This window comes from Macaca mulatta, chromosome 7, assembly GCF_049350105.2.
Source record: "Macaca mulatta isolate MMU2019108-1 chromosome 7, T2T-MMU8v2.0, whole genome shotgun sequence".
Lineage (NCBI taxonomy): Eukaryota > Metazoa > Chordata > Mammalia > Primates > Cercopithecidae > Macaca > Macaca mulatta.
The window spans coordinates 131474543-131492620 of NC_133412.1; the positions used below are offsets into that span (position 1 = coordinate 131474543).

General features: G+C 37.4%; 1 protein-coding gene across 5 annotated transcripts in view; it reads left to right on the forward strand.

The window, feature by feature from the left end:
• ARID4A (AT-rich interaction domain 4A) overlaps positions 1 to 18078 on the forward strand; it is a 75942-nt gene that overhangs the window by 50367 nt on the left and 7497 nt on the right. For 4 of the 5 annotated variants that reach the window (XM_015143782.3, XM_015143783.3, XM_077941066.1 and 1 more), the window contains 7 exons: positions 2102 to 2352; positions 5061 to 5258; positions 10625 to 10709; positions 12394 to 12595; positions 15683 to 16813; positions 17022 to 17126; positions 17533 to 17739. In XM_015143782.3, the coding sequence (XP_014999268.2) occupies positions 2102 to 2352; positions 5061 to 5258; positions 10625 to 10709; positions 12394 to 12595; positions 15683 to 16813; positions 17022 to 17126; positions 17533 to 17739 (2179 nt within the window). The remainder of the gene's footprint in view (positions 1 to 2101; positions 2353 to 5060; positions 5259 to 10624; positions 10710 to 12393; positions 12596 to 15682; positions 16814 to 17021; positions 17127 to 17532; positions 17740 to 18078) is intronic. The other variant, XM_015143784.3, reaches the window with a different exon arrangement.

Genomic DNA, 18078 nt, shown 5'->3' on the forward strand with positions numbered 1-18078 from the left:
TTTCTTTTCTTTTATTATTTTTTTTTAAAATTGTGGTAAGTACATATAACATAAAATTTGCCACCTTAACTCTTTTCAAGTGTACATTTCATTGGCATTAAGTACATTCTCACTGTTGCATAAGCGTCACCACCATCCAGTTCCAGAACATTTTTACCTTGCAAAACTGAAATTCTGTACCCATTAAACAGTAACTCCTCATTCTTCCCCCAACCCCTAGCAACCACAATTTTACTTTCTGTACCTATGAATTTGATATTCTAGGTATCTTTATATAAGTGAAATCATACAGTGTTTGTTTTTTTGTACTGGCTTATTCACTCAGCATAATATCTGCAAGACATTATGTTGTAGCACGTGTCAGAATTTCCTTCCTTTTTAAAGGTGAATAATATTTTATTGTATGTATTGTGGACATACTTTCTTGTCATTACCTAAAAACCTTCCTCGTCCTACATAAAATATCTGCAATGTGCTGTCTAGTATAGATGAACCATAAATTTACACTCTCCTAAATTTTCTCCCAATTTTTTACTATTTTTAAAAGTGCTGTAATACATTTGCTTGTAAAAATATCCTTATCACTTATCCACATATATAAGCCAGGCTTCTAAAAATGGCATTTCTCACCTGTAGTCCCAGCTACTCAGGAGGCTGAGGCAGGAGGATCACTTGAAACCAGGAGGCAGAGGTTGTAGCGAGCCAAGATCACACCACTGCACTCTAGCCTAGGTGATAGAGCGAGACTCCATCTCAAAAAATTGAATAAATAAATAAAAATGGTACTTCTGGGAAAAAGGCATACAGACCCAAGTTTTATAGCAGTTGTTTTCATTCATTTACCTACAGATATTTTAAAAGCACCTGCTAGGCCGGGCGCGGTGGCTCACGCCTGTAATCCCAGCACTTTGGGAGGCCGAGGCGGGCGGATCACGAGGTCAAGAGATCAAGACCATCCTGGCCACATGGTGAAACCCCATCTCTACTAAAAATACAAAAATTAGCTGGGCATGGTGGCGTGCGCCTGTAGTCCCAGCTACTCATGAGGCTGAGGCTGGAGAATCGCTTGAACCTGGGAGGTAGAGGTTGCAGTGAGCTGAGATCACACCACTGCACTCCAGCCTGGCGACACAGTGAGCTTCTGTCTCAAAAAAAAAAACAAAAACAAAAACACCTGCTATGTGCCAGCCACTGTGTAGATCTGAGGAGATGGAAGTGCCATCTTGGAACTTGCATGCTAGTGCTTTATGATAGAAAAAAATTTCTTCTTTTCCTGCCTTTGAAGTGTAAATAGCACATAGCCAGCAACTAGGGAAAACATTTGCTTACTGAGATATTAATTGTATCCTAATGCTCCCTAAGTTGCCGGCTGTTTATCTGCTTTATTCCAAGAAGAGGAGAATTCTGCCAGTGTATAAAAGTTGTCTTGAAATAGAACCTAGGAGATAGTGAAATTGCTCACCAGTCATGGTCACTTCAGCATTCAGTGGGCTAGATAGAAGCTAGTGGGGGTAAAACATATTGCTGTTGGCCCAGCGAACTCTCCAGATACTCATTCAAAGAAGTCTCCTCACTTTTTTTGCCATTTATGCAATTCAGTCCTTTTAAAATGTAGTCATCCACAAATACAGTGACAATGTAAATTTTGTCTTACTAAGCTGTAGAATTAGAGACCACAGAGCTTTTAAAGAAGCAAAATTCAGGGGATTTGCTTTATTATTGTTACGTTTTATCATTAACATTAGATAATTTATTTTAAATTTTTATTATAGTTGAGAATAAAAGTGAGATAAAATGACGTAGTAAACAAAGGAGACAACTTTTATTTCTTTTTTGTTGTTGTTTCCTTTTTTCACTCAAACAGATTCTGACAGATATTTCTTAAGTAGTATGTAGCCAAAGTAGACCTGGACATAATTAAGTAATTTATATTAGTTATTCTTTTACTTTCAAAAGGAAGAGAAATGTACCTTTGAGTTGGTTTCAGGGCCGTGTTTCAAGCCAGAGTCATTGCTGTGAAGGTTAAAGGAAAAGATGTTTTTTCCTGCTTTTTTCCCCTTTATAGTGATAGCTATTTTAAAGCTTTTATCACCTCTACTAGGGACGAAGGAGAATTGCTCGAGATGTAAATTCTATTAAAAAGGAAATTGAAGAAGAGAAAACAGAAGACAAATTAAAAGACAATGATACAGAAAATAAGGATGCAGATGATGACTATGAAACTGCAGAGAAAAAAGAAAATGAGCTACTACTGGGGAGAAAAAATACACCAAAGCAAAAAGAGAAGAAAATTAAAAAACAGGAGGATTCTGACAAAGATTCAGATGAAGAGGAAGAGAAAAGCCAAGAGAGGTACATTATCTTATGTTTGTTCTCCAGAAGCACCTGTCTGGGGTACAACAGCGCTTTGTTCCTGCTTAGAGATTCAGGTTTAAGGGAATGTTTTCTTATTGGGACTTCCGTTCCTCTTGTCTAATGAAGGTGAGACACATTGTGAAGATGATGTGTATTGCCTTTCGGAATCGGAGAATATACTGGTCGCACCATTTTAATAGCACTTGTGCCCTAAACAGTGGCCTCAAAGAAGGCTGCGCCACCCAGTCAAAAGAAAGGTCCTGCAGTTGACAGCAGGGAAGGGAGCTGGAGAAAAATGGAGGAAGTGGACAAGAGGAAACAGCGACAGCAAAAATTCCATTTTAAAAAAGGTACAATGTGGGAAAGCTAACAAACACATGGGTGCACAGTACTAGCAGATGTTTCTGTGTGTTAGCTTTAAGACATTTTTCTTTTTCAAGTTATTGTATTAGATTAAGTGGCATGCACCCCTGATTCTAGTTTGGAAAATACATTCTTGCCCCACATCACAACAATAAATTTTAGATTTTTTAATGTCCATCCTGTTTACTGTTGAGTAAAACCTGTATTCTTTTTTTCTATGTATTAGACAAGTATGGACTGAACTGACTTAAAAATACTCAGAGATTAGGCAGTCCAGCAAGATCAAGGTAGTCTCTCACCAAGGTATTAGCTGTTTCTGTAAGCGTTGAGAAATGGATTTACTAATTTTAGGACACTACTAAAAATGAATTTTAACTGAGCAACAACATAACACACTTACTTGTAATACCAGCTCTCTTCTATAGTTATTTTTCTATTATTATGTGATGTTAATTTTTCTAGAAATTTGAGTTGTTAAGCCAAATTTGGGAAAACTGACCTGCCATTGAGATAATAAATATTTGGAAAAATAGGATGATTAGTGAATGGGAGAGGTAATTTGATTTAATACAAATAGGCACAGGAGCTATCACAATTACGTATGAACTAGGTTAGTGAGTAAGAAAAGGTTCTGTAATGAAATATAATTAGGATTAGGAAAAGTAGGAGGAAATAATTGGAGTTGAGTATAGTGCTATGAGTATAGAATTTTAAATATTTGGACAAAAAAATTTAAGCAAAGGTGAACCACTTAAAAAGTAGAGCCTGATTGGCCGGGCGCAGTGTCTCACACCTGTAATCCCAGCATTTTGGGAGGCCGAGGCAGGCGGATCATGAGGTCAGGAGATCAAGACCATCCTGGCTAACACGGTGAAACCCCATCTCTACTAAAAATACAAAAATTAGCCAGGCGCGGTGGTGGGCACCTGTATTCCCAGCTATTCGGGAGGCTGAGGCAGGAGAATGGCGTGAACCCGGGAGGCGGAGCTTGCAGTGAACCAAGATTGTATCGTTGCACTCCATCCAGCCTAGGTAACAGAGTGAGACTCTGTCTCAAAAAAAAAGGAAGGCCTAATTATAGTTTGAAGCTTTGTGAAAAGCTTTGAAGCTTTGTGTGAAAAACATCAAAATATGTATATTGAAATATGTATATAAAACATATAATACATCTATGTAAAAATGTGATTTAAAAAGACTATAACTGCTATGTAAATGGAGGTTTATTTTAGAGAAAACTTCACAGACTTGAATATGAAGAACAATATTATCTTTAAGTAGTTTTTCTCATAATGTTTTGAATTTACCTCATCAGTCTATTATTGGAAGGTGTCCTCCAAGAGAAAACATTCCCACTGCAAATGGGCTGTCAAAGCTTCATGTCAGGACCCCCAGGGGTCACCAAAATAATGCCCTATATTTATTACAGAGAACAATACTACTTGTTGAGCTTTTAATGCTTGTGACACTAGAATGATCTTTGATGCAGTTCTCTTGTGAGTCTTTACAGCATTGATACACAATGTTTTGTTATAAAAATATTAAAAGTATTTTAGACCGTCCTGTTTTAATCTTTATACCTGATTATCAATACAAAGAAAAGCTGATGGAATATGAGTAAACAAATAGAATTCAACACAAATGTAAAGCTTTGTTCTTGTGGTGCTATCCTACAGTGTCAGCAAGTGACCTAATACTCAAATTTCTTTTCTTTGTTAGGGTTGGGAAACCTTTAAAATATAAATTAGTTTACATGGTTACTAAGGTAGATAGCCCTTGCTTATTATTTTGCCCACTAAAAAAACTAGTCTTGCCAAGAACTATTCTAATTGTGGTAGTAAAGCAGATTTAAGAAAATTCAGTTGCAGGAAGTTACAAAATATCCTTAGATCTTTTTTTACATATAAGGTGGCACTTAAATATGAATTCTGAAGAATTTTTTCAGAGCATATTTTTCTTATTTTGTTTTGTCAAAAGTGATTTGTTTGATTACAGATCATCGTTAGCTGGCACTTAAATACGAATTCTAAAGAATTTTTTCAGAGCGTATTTTTCTTATTGTTTTGTCAGAAGTGATTTGTTTGATTACAGATCATCATTAGCTGTGACTTGATTGGCTTTTAAAAAGTATGGATTTACTTTGGGTACAGTGCACCTTCACATAATAAATTCCTTAGTAAGTAGGCCACAGAAATCTTCTCCTTCTCCTCCTTCTTCTCCTCCTCCACTGATATGTTACTAAGGTAATATTTAGGTTGTGAATAATCTACCTGTTGAATTCTTTTAGCATATTTTGTTCTCCATTAAGTTATTAGTAGCATTATCAATATTATAACTTAATGCAGGGAAGAAACTGAAAGCAAATGTGACTCTGAGGGAGAGGAAGATGAGGAAGACATGGAACCCTGCCTAACAGGAACCAAAGTGAAAGTAAAATACGGACGAGGGAAGACTCAGAAAATTTATGAAGCCAGTATTAAAAGCACTGAAATTGATGATGGAGAAGTTTTATATTTGGTACATTACTATGGATGGAATGTCAGGTAAGCAAGAAAGTATTTTCTTACTATTGAAATTTTTTCAGTGGTTAAATAGAACATCAACTTAATGTTGTGAAGAGTGAAAGCAAATGATGGTATATATTTACAAAGCACACCTTGATTCTGAATTTTCCAAGACTTTGACATTCCTGCTGTTATACTGGCAGTGTCAATGCTTCTAGCCGGAGACTACCAGGATCACACCTGTAGTTAGAACAAGTTACATTTATTACTCATTTATAGTGAGGGAGAACACACAGCAAAGGAAACCATAGGGCACCTTAGTAATAAGGTGTTAAATGAATCAACAGAGGCTCAAGGCACCACCTTTGGAAAACAATTCATAATTCTGTGGAGACATATTACTGAATGTGAGCAGGGAGCCAGGCCCCCAGCTTCCAACTGTGCAGTGTTTGTTTGTTTCATTAATCAGAAATCAAGCCTGTGTCAAGCACTGTAATAATTCTAAGTCGACTAATTAATAAAACAGAACGTTAGAACTTAGATTTGATATTCCATTAGATTATTTTGGGGAGGGTTTTAAGAAAGGCAGAGCATGGTGGCTCGTGCCTGTAATACCAGCACTTTGGGAGGTGGAGGCGGAAGGACTGCTTGAGGCCAGGAGTTCGAGACCAGACCTGGCAACATAGTTAGACCCTCATCTCTACAAAAAATTAAAATTAAAAATTAGCCTGGCATTGTGGCACGTACCTGTAGTCCCAGCTACCCAGAAGGCTGAGGTGAGAGGATCACTGGAGCCCAGGAGTTGGAGACTGCAATGAGCTATGATCATGCCACTGCACTCCAGCCTGGACGATGGAGCAAAACCCTGTCTCTTATTAAAAAAAAAAAAGAAAAAAAAAAAAGGGATTTTGCTCCATATTGGATCCTGTCAGGAAGCTGGGGTAATTATAATTGGTTTTCTTAATATATCTTATCTAGAAGGAGAGACAGACCAAGGTAACACTATAACTGGTAAAGAAACAGCAATCACTCACATTAGTCAAGAAAAAAAAGCTGTTTGGTCGTTTTTGTGACTTGGACAATGTTCCTGTTTTTTCTGTGTTCAGACACGATTAAGAAGTGGTCTTGTTTTTGTTTTGATACATCATGATCACAGAATGGACTTGTCTGATGTTGATGCTCTTTGAAATTGTTCATATTTCAACAGCAGGACAGTGTGGCCTAGCTATGCGTGCCAGACTAGCTCCAAGCAACACCAAGGCCCAACGGATAGTGCCAGGAAAATTCCTAAATGTCGGGGGCTGCCTTTCTTGTTGTCTTTTACAAAATCTGGCATGTTTAATATCTCTAGTTGCCCTGTATTTATTTGGAGCCAGACTGCTCCTGGGTTTCTCTATACACTAGATGTGTGCTCTGTTATGACTCAAATCCCTCATCTCTAAACTGGGAAAAATACGGTTCCTATTTTGTAGAGGTGTTGTATAATGCAGTAGTTCCCTCTCATCTGCTGGAGATGTGTTCCAAGACCCCCAGTGGATGCTGAAACCTCAGATAGTACTGAATCCTATATATCCTATCATTTTTCCTATACATATGTACCTACAATAAAGTTTAATTTATAAATTAAGCACAGTAAGAGATTAACAATAATAATAAAATACAGCAATTATAACAATATGTTGTAATAAAAGTTATATGAATGTAGTCTTTCTCTCTCAAAATATCTTAATATTTTTGGATCATGGGTAATTGAACTATGCTGTGGCTAAGCAGGGACTACTGTAGTGATAATATTTGTATTAAGATGTAAATGCTTAGAATCATGCCTGGCACTTAGTGCTCCATGAATGTTAACTGTTTTGTTTTCTTTACAATGTATTGCTGAATTCAGGGGAAAAGGACTATATCTTACCAACTTTCAGTCATTATATTTCCAGTTGCATCACATGATAGCCCTCTTTCTTCTTCAGATTCTTATTTAGTTCACAACTCTCCACTCCTGTTTCACATCTGTATATGTCTGTGTTCTGCTTTCTAGAATTTCCCGTATCATCTTTAATGTTTTACTTTATGACTCTTCTCAGCAGTCATTTTATTCTACACTCAGGTTTTGGATTGGTCATCTCCCTAATTCGTTACTTAACTGGTACTCTCCTGGTTCATGTTTTTTCATTGTTCTTGTCTACTCCTAAAAGCTGGTATAATTCTGGCCTGTTCGTTGAGATGAAGCCACCATGGTTCCTAAAGAATTTAGCCAGATTCCTGAAAGGGAGTATCTGCAAGTGTAAGAAGTGTGAGAAGAGTCCTGGTCTCTCACTGAGAAATCCTGGGACTGTCTTTGGTTAGTAGTATTAGTGCTAGAAGTACCTACATGGTATACTGCTTTGTCCAGTGTCACCAGGACCAAGTACACTAAAAATCAGGCTTGCGCTTCTTGGTTGTCTGATACCTCCTTTGGAATTGTGGAATTGGATAGAGTTATCTATCCCTTTGTTAGCCCTGGATCAGATACATAACTCTCTTACTGCACTTACCAGACTATACTTGATTTTACCCTATGTCTGTCTTTTATAACAGACTATGGGTTGCTTGAGAACAGGGGCCATGTTTATTCTCTACGTACTTCCTGATACAGTGCATACTAGTAGGCCCTCAGTGTATGTTCAGATGAATAAACATTTCCATATAAGTTAACAAAGTACAGATATTTAAAGGCCTAGTACAATGCTCATAGCCAGTCCCATTTTAGAAACTAGATACTGGGTTAATGAGGTGAGAGATCGTTTTCAAATCATAGTACAGGTAGTTCCTAACTTACAGTGGTTCAACTTCAATATTTTTTAATTTAAAATGGTTCAAAAGCTATATGCATTCAGTAGAAGCCATACTTAGAAGTTTGATTTTTTTTTTTTTTTTTTTTTTTTTTAAGATGGAGTCTTGCTTTTTCACCAGGCTGGAGTGCAGTGGTGCGATCTGGGCTCACTGCAACCTCCGCCTCCTGGGTTCAAGCGATTCTCCTGCCTCAGCATCCCCAGCCTCCCAAGTAGCTGGGATTACAGATGCATGCCACCACGCGCAGCTAATTTTTGTATTTTTAGTAGAGATGGGGTTTCGCCATGTTGGCCAGGATGGTCTCGATCTCTTGACCTTGTGATCCGCCCGCGTCGGCCTCCCAAAGTGCTGGGATTACAGGCGTGAGCCACTGTACCCGGCCTGAATTTTGATTTTTTTTTTTTACTGATCTAGTGATATGCAGTATGATACTCTCTCATCAGACTGTGCAGTGGTGGCAAGCCACATCAAGCAGCGAAGAAACCATGAGACTAATCAACCAATATTGTACAGCGTATTCAATAAATTACATGAGATATTTTAGACTTTATTACAGAATAGACTTCGTGTTAGATGATTTTGCTAAACTGTAGGCTAATATAAGTGTTCTGAGCATGTTTAAGGTAGGCTAAGCTAAGCTGTGATGTTCAGTAGGCTAGATGTATTAAACGCATTTTTCGACTTACGATATTTTCAGTTTGTGATGAGTTTATCAGGACATAATGGCATCATAAGTAAAGGAGCATCTGTATAGGTAGTCATGGTACCATGTCAGCTGAAATACATGCATACAGGAACCATGTCCTTACTTTGTACGTCTCCATGGTAACTGGTTTACAAAGCAAGAATATCGTTTCCAGATACATGAGTTTCTATTAACACGCTACAGTCTAAAGCAAGTTTGTCCAACCCGTGGCCCACAGGCCATATGCAGCCCGGGATGGCCTTGTATGTGGCTCAACATAAATTCATAAACTTTCTTAAAACATGAGAGTTTTTTTGTTTGTGTGGGTTTTTTTTCTTTTTCTTTTTCCTTTTTCTTTTTTTTTTTTTTTTCTCATCAGCTATCGTTAGTGTTATTTTATGTGTGGCCCAAGACAATTCTTCTTCCAGTGTGACCCAGAGAAGCCAAAAGATTGGGCACTCCTGGTCTAAAGCAAGGACTGCCTGTAGTTTCTTCAATTAAGTGTACATATTTTTAGATTTTGACTTAATTCTATAAATACTTGTATATTTATATAATGTAAAAACTGTTATTTAGTTCCAGAAAACTTAATTTCTTATTTGCCCCTGATTAGTCACTTGGACTATAGACATTCAGCAGTGATAGTAATCATTTGAGAAGGCCAGGTGCAGTGGCTCATACCTATAATCCTAGCACTTTGGGAGGCTGAGGTGGGCAGATCACTTGAGCTCTGAAATTCAAGACCAGCCTGGGCAACATGGCAAAACCCCCGTCTCTATAAAAAATACAAAAATTAGCTTGATGCAATGATGTACACCCATGGTCTCAGCTACTCAGGAGGCTGAGGTGGGAGGATCATCTGAGCCCAGGGGATCATGCCTCTGCACTCCATCCTGGCAACAGAGTGAGACCCTCTTTCAAAAAAATTGCTGGATCCAGTGGCTCACCCCTGTAATGCCAGCCCTTTGGGAGGCCAAGGTGAGCAGATCACCTGAGGTCAGGAGTTCAAGACCAGCCTGGTCAACATGGCGAAACCCCGTCTCTACGAAAAATAAAAAATTAGCTGGGTGTGGTGGGCACCTGTAATCCCAGATACTCGGGAGGCTGAGGCATAAGAATCACTTGAACCCAGGAGGCAGAGGTTGCAGTGAGCCAAGATGGCACCATTGCATGCCAGTCTGGGCAACAATATTGAAACTGTCCCCCAGAAAATTAAATTAAAAATAAATTTAAAAATAAAAATTTTAAGTAAAAGTTTAGGGGAAATGAGTTTTCAACTTGAGCTAAACAGAATAAACTTAGATAAAGGAGGTGAAATACAGATATCTCTAAAAAATTTCAGAGTCCTAAAGGCAATGTAGTTCAGAAGAAAATTTTATTGGAAATACTAGACTAGAGACTAATTTTTTATATTTTTACTAGAGACTAGAGAGAGTGTTGAGGAAGAAAAGGAAGTTGAAATGGACTTGATAAAATAACCTGAAACTGATCACCTTGCAAATCTGAATTTATCTGACTAGCTTTCTATTATTCATTCAGTAGAGCGAATTCTAGTGCAGAATCTGATTATAAGCTCAGGTCTGTAAAAGCTGTAGAAAACAAAGCAGTTCAGATTGTCTTGAATCTAGAGTTTGCTTTCCAAGACCTCCTTCTAAACCTGTTAACTCTTAAATCCTCTTGCCTTTCCCTAGTGGTTATGCAAAATACCTAGTACAGTTACTGGCACATGTTACCAGCAAACCAGCCCTGTGCCCTTCATATTCTTGCCAACACTAAGAACAAACTATTTAGTCTGTCTCACTGTTGTTTTTGTTTGGTGAATACATTTCAAAAAGGTTATAATTCATAAAGTTTGTACATATTCTTTTTTTTTTTTTTTTTTTTTAAGGTATGATGAGTGGGTGAAGGCTGACAGGATAATCTGGCCTTTGGACAAAGGTGGACCAAAGAAAAAACAGAAGAAAAAAGCGAAAGTATGTTTGTAGATTTATGTCCCTTATAATATGTATAGGAATTATTCAAATTGTACTGTGTGTTTTTTAAGACTTCTTAGTTTTAGGTTTATACCAAGATTGAGAACAAGGTATATAGACCTTCCATATACATGCATAGTCTCCGCCCCATACATGCATAGTCTTCCCAAATTGTCAACATCCCCCACCAGAGTGGGGTATTTGTTACAACTGATGTGCCTACATTGACACATTATTGTCACCCAGAGTACATCGTTTACATTAGGGTTCACTGTTGGTGGTGTGTATTCTATGGATTTTGACAAATATATAATGACATGGATCCACCACTATAGTATCATATAGAGTAACTTTACTGCCCTAAAAGTCCTTTATGTTCTGTTTATTCTTACCCCCACCCCAACCCCTGACAACTACTGACATTTTACTCTCTCCATCGTTTTTTCCATTTCGAGAATATCATATAATTGGAATCATACACCATATAGCCTTTTTAGATTGGCTTCTTTTGCTTAGTAATATGCATATACGATATTGTGTTTGTCTAATAAATCTTCTTATTGTAATAATCATCTTGGCCGGGTGTGGTGGCTCACGCCTGTAATCCCAGCACTTTGGGAGGCTGAGGTGGGCAGATCACGAGGTCAGGAGATCAAGACCATCCTGGCTAACACAGTGAAACTCCGTCTCTACTAAAAATACAAAAAATTAGCCAGGCGTGGTGGTAGGCACCTGTAGTCCCAGCTACTCAGAAGGCTGAGGCAGGAGAATGGCGTGAACCCGGGAGGCGGAGCTTGCAGTGAGCCGATATCGCGCCACTGCACTCCAGCCTGGGCAACAGAGCAAGACTCTGTCTCAAAAAAAAAAAAAAAAAATCTTGATTCTTGAAAGTTAATTGTGATTTTTTCTTTATAACCCAGGAGCTTAAAAGTAACACATTACCACATTGTTTTGGCAAAGGTGAAAACCAGCAACCCTTAGGACATGACTTTCAAACTCATATTCCAGTAGAGGCTTTATAGGAGAAGGATAAAGTAGGACTAACCGTGACAAATGAGAGGACACATTCCTCATTTAGACAGAATGGAACTAACCACTCTGCTGTGGGAATGCAGACCCAGGGTTGCCAGATTTTAGGATTTTTCAAGACCACTATATTTCTTAAAATGTGAAATTTGACTTTTAAATGCTAGAAGCCAATACTAAAATTTTAAAACACATATATACTGGCCAGTTGTACCCTCACCCACACCCTCAGTTGTCAAGCTTTGCTGTAGAGATTTGCCCATGGTTTTGTCTACTGGATGATAGGTATCTTTCCTTTCTGCAGGGGATAGTAGGGAACAGTGGGGAGTGCTGAATGGTTGTATAGCCTTCTAATGCTGACCATCACAATATAATTCCAGTATTACAAATTGTACAATATTGTATTTATGTAAATACAAAATACGTTAGAAATTCAGAAGTGGAGGATTATATACCAATTTCAGTGACACTAATGTTAATAAGTGCCGATAACCTCTCAGACCAGCCAGAAAACTCTTGATCCTTCTATAAGCACAGACTAGGAAGTGACATATAAAATATCAAACCTTTTTTGAGATGTAGTTTTCTTTGGATAAGTAGAATGTTCATTTTTCATAAAGCATTGGCCCTTCTCATACATTTTGTTGTTGTTGCCCAGAATAAAGAAGATAGTGAAAAGGACGAAAAGAGAGATGAGGAGAGGCAGAAGTCAAAACGGGGACGACCTCCTTTAAAATCAACCCTTTCATCAAACATGCCGTATGGCTTATCTAAGACAGCAAACAGTGAAGGAAAATCAGGTACCAGAAGTGCTCGCAGCAATATACCAGACAGCTCACCTCTGTCAAATGGAATGGAAGGTGCTCGATTTTGAGGATGGCTGACTTTAAAAAAAAAAATAACATAAATAATAAAACTTCCATTGTGTGAAATATTCACAGTACAGGTTGAGTATCCCTTGCCCAAAATGCTTGGGACTAGAAGTGTTTTGGATTTTTGGATTTTTTTTTTTTATTATTTTTGAATATTGCATATACATAATGAGCTATCCTGGGGATAGGACCCAAGTCTAAACATGAAAATTAGTGCTTCATACACACCTTATACACATAGCCTGAAAGTAATTTTATACCATATTTTTAATAGTTTTGTTCATGAAATATTGTGTACTTTGAACCATCAGAAATCAAAGGTATAACTGTCTCAGCCACTCATGTGAACAGTCTGTGATTGTTTGGCATCACTGTTATTCTTGACTCTGAATTTATATGCCACCTACTGATAAGTAATTTTCTTACACATAATTACATAACAGTAAAATATATGACTTACAATTAATACAGTGGAAAAATAGTGTGTGTGAGGAAACTAAGCAGCGAGGTAGCATCATCAGAATATCTGTATTGGCTGCTAAACAACACTGACAACAAACAGCAGGCTTTCAATCTCCACCTACGATGCTGTGTTTTCATTAAAAGGTTACCTGTACACTAGCCTGGGGCTGCCGAAGACAGTTTTGCACCTGTGTTTGGATGCAATCTGTCCCATGAGGTCAGGTGTGGAATTTTCTACTTGGGGCATCATGTTGGTGCCCAAAAAGTTTGGAATTTGGAGCATTTTGGATTTCAGGTTTTTGGACTAGGGGTGTTCAACCTGTAAATCACCTAGGTTTTTAATCTCATATGATTGAAACTATAAAATTTGATTTGAAGAAAATATTTTGCTGTATCATTTTTATTTGAAATTTAGTGATGTTTTCATTTAGGAATACTTTTTCTCATAAATATCTTAAAAATAATATATTTTAATAGAAGGTGAATTGACAATCCATGCATCCTAATGTGTTCTACACTTTCCCTCAAAGCCTGTACCAGTGTCTCCTATAAATTCAGTGCTGTTCACCTGGGATCTTTCAGCAAAGCTGAAACCATGTGGTTCTAAGAGAACACAGACTATTGTGGTACAGGCATGTTTTATAATGAGTATAGGTGAACATATTTTATTCTGCTTGTACTCATTTTCCCCACTTTTCTACCTCTGTATACTTTTAAATGTAATTAAGAAATTATAGGCTGAGCGCAGTGGTTCATGCCTGTAATCCAGCACCTTGGGAGGCTGAGGCAGAAGGATCACTTGAGCCCAGGAGTTCCAGACCAGCCATGACAATATAGTGAGACTCCATCTTTATGAAAAAAATTTAAAAATTTAGCCCGGCGTGGTGGTGTGCACCTGTGGTCCCAGCTACTCAGAAGGCTGAGGTGGGAGGATTGCTTGACTCTGGGAGGTCAAGGCTACAGCAAGTGTAATCATAGCATTGCACTCCACCCTGGGTAGCAGAGCAAGACCCTACCTCACTCTGTCACCCAGGCTGGAGTGTAGTGGCGCAATCTCAGCTCCCTGCAACCTCCACCTCCTGGGTTCAAGCAGTTTTCCCGCCTCAGCCTCCCAAGTAGCTGGGACCACAGGTGTGCACCACCATACCTGGCTGATTTTTGTATTTTTAGTAGCAACAGGGTTTTACTATGTTAACCAGGCTGGTCTCGCACTCTTGAGTTCAAGTGATCTACCCGCCTCAGCCTCCTAAAGTGCTGGAATTACAGGCATGAGCCACTGTGCCCAGACCCGAAAAAAGAAATTTTAAATGGTTGTCTTACATAAAAATTTCTCTTCTTTCAAGAAAAAAGCTATACTGAACTACATGTTTGCTATTAGTACCTGTTGTGCTTGTGTGCAAATTATAAAAGGACATCCTTCCTCTTTACTGCCATCTGCTGACAAACGAAAGATGTCCACAAAGTGAAAGGTACCTAGACGGCATAACTGTGTTTAGTGTCCAGTCTACAAAACTACATACCAGCCTTATTAAACTACCACTGAAAGGGATTTTTTAAAACATGAAAATGAATTCTACATTCTGTTTATGATAAAACCACAAAATAAAATTGTATACACCTTTTCACTTAAAAATTCATTTTTGCAGTTTTGAACTTCTTGAGGATATGAGCACCATGTGGACAAGATTTTTATATTTTTTAGATCCTATACAGTCTTAGAACCCTACTTTATTATTTTACAAGTTCCCTTACTTACAGGGAATAATTTTTGTTTCCTGTACTTTCTTGTTTGTTAAGAATATTTAAAGTTTTGAGTCCAGTTGCCCATTTTAAAAACTTTTCTTGCTGGGCGCCATGGCTCATGCCTGTAATCCCAGCACTTTGGGAGGCTGACACAGGCGGATCACTTGAGGTCAGGAGTTTGAGACCAGCCTGGCCAACATGACAAAACCCCGTCTCTACTAAAAATACAAAAATTAGCCGGGCGTGGTGGCCCGTGCCTATCCCAGCTCCTCAGGAGACTGAGGCAGGAGAATGGCTTGAACCTGGGAGGCAGAGCTTGCAGTGAGCCAAGATCACGCCACTGCACTCCAGCCTGGGCGACCGAGTGAGACTGTGTCTTAAAAAGAAAAAAGAAAGAAAAGGAAAGGAAAGAAAAAAAACTTTTCTTTCCACAATTATTTTAAGTAGAATGTCATATTCCTTTCTTAGGATACAAAATGCCCATCACATGTCCCTCCTAGATACTATCTCAAACCACTTAACAAATTAACTTCATGTCTAGGATGTCTAGGTACTGATCCTTTGATGTTTTTTTAAGGACTCTTGTACCTAAATATGATACTGGGGAATATTGCAAAATAGCTTTTCATGTAGATTTGAGTTAGTAATACGCAATATAATATATTTTTACTTGGCGCTTAGTGTAGTTTCCCCTCCCCCTCAAATTCTTGGCACAAATGTTATGATTTGTTTTATATCAGAACTTTCTACAGGGAGGTATTCAGAGGTACATGATTAATATTTTTATTGTTATTTTTGGTAAGATTTTTATTATAAAATTACATTGGTAATATAAAAACCTGCATAATATAATAATATTTCCTCTTACAGACTCTTGTTCATCTGATAGTGAAACAGAAGATGCTTTAGAAAAGAATCTAATAAATGAAGAACTTTCTCTTAAAGATGAACTAGAAAAAAATGAAAATTTGAATGATGATAAGCTAGATGAAGAAAATCCAAAGATTTCTGCACACATATTAAAAGAAAATGATAGGACTCAGCTGCAGCCTTTAGAAACCCTGAAGTTAGAAGTTGGAGAGAATGAACAAATAGTACAGATTTTTGGAAACAAAATGGAACAAGCAGAAGAAGTTAAGAAAGAAGCCGAAAAATCTCCAAAAGGAAAGGGAAGACGAAGCAAGACAAAAGATCTTTCTTTAGAAATTATAAAGATTTCATCATTTGGCCAGAATGAAGCAGGAAGTGAACCTCATATAGAGGCTCGTAGTCTTGAATTGTCTTCATTAGACAATAAAAACTTCTCTTCTGCTACAGAAGATGAAATTGACCAATGTGTGAAAGAAAAGAAGTTGAAACGGAAAATACTAGGACAATCATCACCAGAGAAAAAAATAAGAATTGAGAATGGAATGGAAATGACAACTACTGTATCTCAAGAAAGGACCAGTGATTGTATTGGATCTGAGGGAATGAAAAAGTTAAATTTTGAACAGCACTTTGAAAGAGAAAATGAAGGAATGCCATCATTGATAGCAGAGTCAAACCAATGCATCCAACAACTGACTAATGAAAGATTTGATAGTCCAGCTGAAGAAACTGTAAATATTCCACTAAAAGAAGATGAGGATGCAATGCCTCTGATTGGGCCTGAAACCTTGGTTTGCCATGAAGTAGATTTGGATGATTTGGATGAAAAGGATAAGACCAGCATTGAGGATGTAGCAGTTGAAAGCTCTGAGTCTAATTCTCTTGTTTCTATTCCACCTGCCCTACCTCCTGTAGTCCAACATAACTTTTCAGTAGCTTCACCACTTACTCTTAGTCAAGATGAGTCTCGAAGCGTAAAAAGTGAGAGTGATGTAACGATTGAAGTTGATAGTATTGCTGAAGAATCTCAAGAAGGTCTCTGTGAGAGGGAATCGGCAAATGGATTTGAAACTAATGTTGCCTCTGGTACCTGTAGTATAATTGTACAAGAGAGAGAGAGCAGAGAGAAGGGTAAGGACTTTCTAGGGAAAAGTTAGTGTTTATATGAAAACCAAAAATTAAAACTGTTGAGTTTTAGGTACTGTTGATCTGTAAAGTAGTTTCTTTTTCTTTTCTCTCTTCTTAAAAAAAAGAAATGTCAGTGTAGTCTGTTGAATAAATATACTTCCTCTTGGGTTTTTTTTTTTTTTTTCACGTTCCCTTTTTCACCTTATTTCAGGTCAGAAAAGACCAAGTGATGGCAATAGTGGATTAATGGCAAAAAAGCAAAAGCGTACCCCAAAGCGAACAAATGCTGCAGCCAAAAATGAAAAGAATGGAACAGGTTGGTGTTATTCAATGCTAGCTTTAGTCTTATAGTGTTAGTATTTTTAGCAGTTTGTTGGCTTGTTTTAAACATAAATGGAGCAATACTATATTGTTTTATAACTTTGCATTTTCATTTAACAGTATTATACTAGATATTTTGCCATTTTTATTCTTATGAACTCTAGCTCATTCTTTTTAACAACTTTAGGAAAGTATTAAAAAGTTTATCATTTTTAACCATTTCTCTGTTGGTGAGCATTTAGGTTTTGGTTTTTTTTTTTATACTGTTATAAACTTTGTGCATTTGTGCACATATTTCTGTAGGTAGGATACCAAGAAATGTAATTGTTAGGTCTGTTGCATTTTGATATTTAAGAATTTTATCATTTATAATCTGAGTTAACCTTTTTCATTATTTATAGGACAAAGCAGTGATAGTGAAGATCTTCCTGTCCTAGACAATTCAAGTAAATGTACCCCAGTAAAGCATCTTAATGTATCTAAGCCACAGAAACTTGCACGATCTCCTGCAAGAATATCCCCACACATCAAAGATGGAGAGAAAGATAAACACAGAGAAAAGCATCCAAATTCATCCCCTAGGACATATAAATGGAGCTTTCAACTCAGTAAGAAGCTTATTGAAAACTTGATAAATGAATACCGTAAAGTGGAATATATCTTAAAATATCAACTTGGATTAATGTTAATAAGGAATAATGATTAACTATTTAGATATTCCAAATATTGCCTTAGCAATAATCACTACATGTTGTCTTAAGTATAAATCTGTGTCTTTTCATAAAATTAACTTGATAAATATTGACTTACAGGAAGGTCTCCATTAAGAAGACATGTATGATTTATATAAATCAGTGAAACTGAAGTGCCCTTTGTAGCACTAACTACTGTATAACTAGTAGTAGTGAAGAAAATGCCAATACAGGGAAACTATTCTGATAACTATA